At 39.0% G+C, this 8,035-nt stretch overlaps 1 protein-coding gene across 1 annotated transcript; it reads right to left on the reverse strand.

Moving 5' to 3' along the window:
* Positions 1-162: 162 nt before the first annotated feature.
* LOC127633128 (nuclear factor 7, brain-like) lies at positions 163-7,629 on the reverse strand. The gene is made up of 6 exons (XM_052112010.1): positions 6,838-7,629; positions 6,339-6,434; positions 4,092-4,322; positions 3,863-3,885; positions 3,606-3,724; positions 163-3,151 (listed from the first exon to the last, which is right to left on the reverse strand). Exons 1-6 carry the CDS (start codon positions 7,249-7,251, stop codon positions 2,616-2,618), a joined length of 1,419 nt encoding a protein of 472 aa, XP_051967970.1. The 5' UTR covers positions 7,252-7,629; the 3' UTR covers positions 163-2,615.
* Positions 7,630-8,035: the final 406 nt, after the last annotated feature.

An 8,035-nucleotide genomic window follows, 5' to 3' on the forward strand; every position in this document is an offset into this window, starting at 1 on the left:
TGAATAGAATTCAGACACTGCCATTGCCTTTTCAATATGGCTGTGCATATTGTCTATCTCCTGCACTGCGGAGTGGCCTGGAGTAGAGTATTTCATTGTCGATCTTGAGGTTTCTTAAAAATTTTGCGTATGCGTGCCATTATCCTCTCAGATATTTTGTTTCTGCGATCTTTTCTGTATTCAAGGAAAAAGCCGGCGACCACGACATATAAAGTTGATCCTGATTGGTCCTCTTCTGTTCATTCGAAGTGCTGATTGGCTAACGCAGATAGAACCTTATAGAGCCAAGTTAGAGTTCGACTTTGTAGATAGAACCTTTTTGTTTTTTCAATAAAAAGTCCCAGAATGTACACAACTTAAAAAAAAAACATCACATAATGTAAATAAGTTGTCACAGAATAAGAATATGTGAATAACTCAATTTTGACAAAATGTCAGATAGAACCTTATAATTCCAAGGGGATGAAATGACAACAAGGGGTGATGTACATTATTTTACGACATTCGTTGTTTTTTACTTGCCGATAAAAGCAACAGTGCAATAACTTTAATGAAGCTCTGCTTTCAAAATCAGATCTATGCAGGGATCCCACATTGAATAGTGAATTGAACAATTCATTTCCATAGTCGTGGTTACATACTGGATAAGAATAATAAAACAAAAATATTGATTATTATATATATTAAATGTCCTTTTCGCAGGGTTGGTCATGTCGAGTCTTGATTGCAGTAAAAGGTTAACAACATTTGTGCATGCCACAGCTAATGCAAGGGGGAGCGAGTATCTGCTTTCGCCAGAAGCATCCGTCCACTGGGGTTTGACAAGGCTGGACAGGTGCAGATTTCATCAGAGGTTTATTGAGAACTCGGTTCAATTACTAAAACAAGGACAACAGGGACCTGCTGCACAAACTTAAGCGAAAATACGCAGTACGTTTTTTCCCATGTGGGGGAATTATCAGCATATAATTCATAAGCAGCGTAGGATACAGTAGTCAATATAATTTTTGCTTTTCAATAAATGTATAAAATATATACCCAAAATTATACATCTGGCCATCTAAAAACTGGATAAACCCATGCATGTGTAAGTAGTGATTATGTACACTGTCGTTGTTAAAAAAGCTTTTTAGCATGTAACAATGTTACATCCACAATGTGAAATTAGGCAAAAATAAATAAATTGTGATGTAATGAGTTCATTCAGGATCAAAGATGATGCTTATTTTGCATTGGCCTTTTGTTTCATAACAACATTAAATTAAAGACAAAATTAACCTATTATTAAACGGTAATCAGCATTTAAAATAATGCTTTCACTAGGGAACAATTGAAAGGGACTTTGTTCCAATATTCGTTTATGACTTTATTTTCTGTTTTCATTCCTTGAACCATTTTTATCCCCTGGTTCATCTAACCCTAAACCTAAAAAAAAACTTGTCATGCCTATTTCTGTCACGAACATGAATTATAGAAGGCCAGAGTGTTAAAAATGTCTTTACATGTAAAACGTACACGTTACACTAAAGACTCATTTCACATGAATCTATTGTGTCCATACATGTTATTTCATGTCCAGACGACCTCGCATGAACACGTATTTGCATATAAACGTGTATTTACCCAGAATTTGACTGTCAAAATAAGTCAAAATAAACTGTGACAACATGCCCCGGTCTCTCCTACAACTTATTCTTATTAAATACACATTCACTGATCCTTTACATTAATGAATACATTATATGTTGTGCTATAAAATAAAAAGCACACTCAATATAATTAATTATAGACTAGCCATGACAATAACTTTGTCTTTCATGCTTGTGACTTATTTTGACAGTCGAATTCCAGGTAAATACTCGTTTATATGCAAATATGTTTATACGCAATTACGGGTTCAAGTGAGGCCAGCTGGACAACATTTTATTTTGGAATTTGGGAGAAATGCTGTCAGTTCTTTATAGAATAAAACATAACTATAAATAGTAAATCCAGAGAAACTGATAATTGCGGCGGTCTCTTAATGATTTCCAGAGCTGTATATACATTATATTACACTGCCTGGCCAAAAAATGTTTCCGTTTGGATTTAAATAATGGTTATGATCTGGGGTTGCTTCAATTGGTCAAGTCTAGGCTCAGTAACGTTATGCGGCAATAAAATGAAGTTAGCTGACAACCTGAATGTACTGAATGACCAGGTATCCCATCAATGGATTTTTTTCTTCCCTGATGGCACAGGCATATTCCAGGACAACAATGCCAAGATTCATCGGGCACAAATTGTGAAAGAGTGGCATGAGGAATCATTTTCGCTCATGAACTGGCCACCAAAGAGTCCTTAACCCCATTGAAAGTCTTTGGGATGTGCTGGAGAAGACTTTACAGAGTGGTTCTACTCTCCCCTCATCAATACGAGATCTCGGCCAAAACTTAGGTTGTCGAAACAATGCCATGACAAATGTGCACCATAATCACCAAAAGCTTAAGGCGCTATTGATGACGGGAGAGTCAAATCACTCCGTTAAGTCTTCTCCAGCACATGTGGACATGTCTTTTCAATTCATTCTTGCACCAGTTCAATTTGTCCATCTCAACAAAATGAGCTTCTCCGAGTTACTCCGTGTACACAGACACCTTCTCTGCTAAGATACGCAACGGATGCCTTTTGCATGTATTGGAAAAATAAGGAAACATCTTTTCTGTAAACTTTTGCTTATATTTGTAGAGCAGGGCGTTATCGGTGGCGTCAGAAAAAATTACTCGTCCGCCTTCCAAGTCGAGCTGAACTCGTACCTTCTGAGGTTTCTTCTTAAAGGTTAGAGGAGCACTGATTGGCGTCCGAGCACGATACTCGCCTCTGTGCAGGCAGATGGTCCACATGCCACGATCAGGGCTTGGTGGGTACCACTCTTTACGCAGCACAGATTCTCTCACCACTCCCAGTGCCCATTCACTGCAGTCTCCAACCTCAACATCCCAGCTGTGGCGACCTGAGCTGAAACCCTCAGAGCCCAGGACGCATTCGTAGTAGCAGAAGCGCTCCGGGTTGTCTGGGACCTGTTGGTCTTCTTCAGTGTAGCGGATGGTGGTGAGGTCATCAGATAGAGAGACGCAGACATCTGCCGTATTGGGGTCAAGGATCACCGGAGCTGAAGGGGAGGGGTTTGAGCAATGGGTTATATATAGATTCAACAAGAGGATTTCGCTTGCTTGCTGCTTTTCCAAGCGGCCATTGAATACCAATCAGGTGACTGTGCAAGTTGGACGTGTTCTTAAATCAACATCTTTGTTAGTCGAGGAACAACCTTCAAATCAAACATTTAGAATTTAGGGATATGGAAATTGGTAGGGTTAGGGCTTTGTTAGTCCAGGAACAAGATTCAATGTTGAACTAGAACTAATTAAATTGATATGAATGGGAGGACAACTTAGTCAAATGTGTAGCAGTGCTTGCTATGTCATTTGGGAGGGTACTTTTCAAAGACTAGATCCTAAATGGAAAAATTAAAACCTTTTTGAGTGACGTTCATCATGCTCATCTAAAGATTTACATTTTGTTTTCTTGTTAAATATTGAGATCTAGAATGGACTGTTTGTTCTTACTGTATGTGACAATGGTCTGCATCTTCTCCCAAACTTTGAACTTGAGGCAGCCAATGTGTTTGGCCATATCAATCAAAGCTCCTGAGATATCTCCAGGATCCTGCACAGCGTACTCCATTCTGTGAAAGAAAGAGCAGATTCATCAGAACAGCTGGAAGCTTCATCTAAAATTTTAAATAAAAAGAAACTTTCAACAAACTGTTAATTCAGGCATGTTGGATTAAACTGGGAAAAAAAATCAATCAAATGGTTTTTACTGTTCTGATGTCTTCTTGTAGTTCTGTAAAGGAGAAAGATCATACAGAATTTTCAGCAAATCTGATATTCTAGTAGAATTTGGAGTTGTTGTTTTTTAAACTGTCAAAGAGTTCTAAATTCTAAGTTCTAAAGAGTTCTAGAATCTAAAAACTTGCAACCAGAGGGGAATGATTTCTTAAATCAATCCCATTAATACAATGTTGAACATTTCTTGATTCGTTTTCCTACCCTTAAAAATGGCATATCATCATCGCCCATGGCCTCTTCTGTTGAACGAATGGCCTCTTTTAATGTTGTAATCTCCTCTGTTAATCGGTCCATTTTCTCCTTAATCATCCGGCTCTTCTGCTCCTCTTCCTCCTTCAGAGCTCTCAGCATGGAGATCTCCTCATCATGAAGAAAATGATGGAGTTTTTCAAAGTTCTCCTTTATCATACGCATTGTGTTCTGTGTTTGTCTCTGTCAGGAGAAAGGATTAATCGGATTAATCAAAGGAATAAAACATCATATCACAAGAAATACTTGTACAATTTCAGTTAAATTGAACAGATATTTCCCATAAAAGCTAGCCACACTACTGATCATCCAGGCTCTTGTTACATCTACACTGGACTACTGCAATGAACTTCTGGCAGGACTTCCTGCATGTACAATCAACCCTCTGCAAATGATTCAAAACGATGTGGCACGTTTGGTCTTCAACATGCCCAAGAGAATGCAAGTCATGCCTTTCTTTATCTCACTGCACTAGTGGTTGCTCGCATCAAATTCAAGCCATTTATGCTTGCATATAGAACAGCCACTGCCTCTGACTGCAACCCCTATACACTCACTTTTACAACACTATGTGCCCTCCAGAAGCCTATGATCAGTGGGTGAGCGGTTCCTTGTGGTTCCATCTTCTCAAGGCACAAAATCGCACTCCCACTCCCAACTCGATCCAACCAGCCGGTTCCTTTGCAACTTACATAAACCGTCTAAAGACAGATCTCTTCTGTGAGCACTTGGCTCAATCCTATTAATGTACTGACTGTTCTCTTTAAAATCCTAATCTGATTTTACACTACTCTCTCACTTTCCTCTACTTATAGTTTTCTGAGCAAGTTTGAAACGTACTGTATGTTTTGCAGCACTTCTCGTATTATTGTCTCTTTACGATGAATTACTTACGCTTCATTCCTCATTTGTAAGTCGCTTTGGATAAAAGCATCTGCTAAGTAAATAAATGCAAATACTGCCGTGCTGTTTTTTAATGTTGTATTTTATGATATTACTTTGGTCAGTAGATCTGTCTCAGGTCACTCATTCATTGTAAATCTATGTGTTTTTTTTTTTTCACCCTTTATTGTTAAGTCTTGAGTTATTATGTTTGTAGCGGTTTTTATCCAAAGCGACTTACAAAAAGAGGAAGAATACAACATAAGCAATTCATCTTAAGGAGACAGTAATACGAAAAGTGCTGCATTACAAAGTTTAAATAGCATCAGTAAAATACCATCCAAGACAGGGAATAGAGAGCAACAAGAATAATATATGTGTGTATTTTATTATTATTATTATTATCATCATCATCATCATCATCATCAGTGTATGGTCAAGAGCGCATGGAAACAATGTCTTTTGCCACTTTTTGAAGACAGAGAGGGAGTCTGTTTCACAGATGGGGTGGGGAAGGTCATTCCACCATCAAGGTACAGTGAAGCCAAAAGTCAGAGAAAGTGATTTGGAGCCTCTGTGTGTTGGTACAACAAGGTGCCAATCATTTGCAGACCGCAAGCTCTGCAGGAATGATTGTAGGTAAGCTGGAGCAGATCCAGGGACTGTTCTGTATGCCAGCCTCAAAGCCTTGAACTTGATACGTGCTGCAACTGGCAGCCAGTGTAGAGACTAGTAGGGGTATAGCATGTGCTCACTTGGGTTTGCTGAAGACCAGATGTGCTGCTGCATTCTGGATCATTTGTGGAGGCCTAATTGTGCATGCAGGAAGGCTGGCTAAAATAGCATTACAGTAGTCCAGTCTAGATATGACAAGTGACTGAACAAGGAGTCGTGTGACATGTTCAGAGAGTAAGGGTCTTATTTTCTTTATGTCGTAGGGTGCAAATCTACATATCTGGGCTTTTTTTGAGATGTGGTCAGTGAAATTGAGTTGTTTGAATTAGGTGTCCAAGTTGAATACTTATGGTTAGGGGTTTGTTCACATTCCAAAACATAAATATGACCAATGGTACAAGCGTAGTGATGCTTGTCTTAGCAAACAGTGCACAGTACACATGCATATTATGTTCAATCAGAGCATGGTCAGCAGATTTTTGAACCGAAACATCTACCAAATGCACACTGTAGCAATTTAAACATTGAAACAGACTAGAACCTCTGATAAAACATGCTAAATACCCAAAACAGAATGAATATCCTGTTAATCTTGACTTGCAATGATTATTACACTCTGAGGAATATGAGCGGAGACGTTACCCTCATATGTTCTGAAGTTTCCTGGCAGGTTTGCTTGGCCATGTTTAATGTCTCCAGTTTCTCTTGCTGAGGTCTTAAAGCTGCTCTCAGCTCCCTCTGTGAGAAGGAATAAAAAAAAAATATGTATCTTTTCTTTGCACATGTATCTGTTTTGCATGCAAAATGAATGCACATATCTAGCCTTAATATGATGGGACAAGTACTTAGCTCTAAATAAAGGCAATTAATCCATATTTATATTAGTTTATAATCAATTGTATCTATTAATTGCATATTTGTACATTTTAGGCATCCAGAGACATTTACAGAGATCATATGAATATATAGTGTTTTTAATTCACAATGAAACAATTATGAAGAAAAAAATATTCTTCATGATATGACCTCTTCAAAATTAGGTCATTAGGTGCTGTAAGAATCAAATCGATCAATTATAGGTGCTGCAGGGACTCCAAATGGAGCTTTATATTCAAATAAGCCACATGCACTAGTTTCTCACCTTACACTCTTGTGTTGCCTCTTCTAAGGAGCTACAGTCGTGATCTTCATGTTTCTCTCCCTGACACTGATCACAGATCAGTTCCTCATCCTCCATACAGTACAGAGTGAATCTCTCTCCGTGCTGTCTGCACAAATCTCCATCCTCTGCTGACCCTCTGCCCTCCTCTCCGTTTCCCACCCGACGAGGCTGCCCTTGGAACAGCGAGTCAAGCAGCCCCTTCAGAACGGTGTCCAGGAACTCACGCCCATAGCACTCTGTACAGCCCAGCTGGTCTTGTCCGAGCTCATGCTGGCACAACTGAAGACAAGCCTGGCACAGACGGTGCCCGCAGGGTAGCAGGAGGGACCCTTCACCTTGGCATCCAGGGCATAGAGAGTTGTTTGAGGGCGTAGAGGATTGATCGTCTGACATTATGATCTGGTAGTTGTCTCGATGTTGTTTATCTAACGGTTGTGTTCTGAAAGTCCTTTTTGTTTGGTCCGCAGCTCACTGGTTGTTACACAATCAGTGCTATGATCCGGGTATCAAAGGAAATCCCTGTTTGGATAGTCTATTTATGAAAGAGTTATTTTGACGCAAGGTCTCCTGGCAGTTTAAATCAGCTCAAGTTCTGTTAGCTATGAGAGACCAGTGCCGAGTCACTGTGTTCTCATTGGCATGAAGGTGTAAAGTGATCCACCAGAAGTCAAAACTAAATCCAGCTAAATCATTGCTCAATTTACCTGGCAGAAGTCTTTTTGTTTTCCAGCAGGCTTTGAATAGTACAAATATTCTTAGCAAACATTTTTTTCTCATCGGGTTACATAATTGTAATGCATTTGACAGTATTGCGGGCTGGTTCTCAGTTTATCAACAGGAAAATATAGTATTGAATCATGCTGTTTTCACATTACAAGGGGTTAAACTTAGGAAAAAATGGTGACACATTGTCTTTTGGTTCTTTTTTGTTTCTCTATGGGAGTAGAAGTCGCACGTTTTTGTACAAGCCAACGTGAACGATTTTGCCATCTCGTACTATTATTACGACTTGTCGTGAGACCAGCTTGGGACAGTTGTTTACAACAAACTGTGTACCATAACAAAACCTTACATCTAATTTGCATTCACTTGCATGCACTAATAAATTAACATGTTAGCATGCAACACTTAAATTAGGTTCTATTTATATCAGTCAATTGCAGTAAAAATTTAAGAA

This window comes from Xyrauchen texanus, chromosome 40 (genome assembly GCF_025860055.1).
Source record: "Xyrauchen texanus isolate HMW12.3.18 chromosome 40, RBS_HiC_50CHRs, whole genome shotgun sequence".
NCBI lineage: Eukaryota > Metazoa > Chordata > Actinopteri > Cypriniformes > Catostomidae > Xyrauchen > Xyrauchen texanus.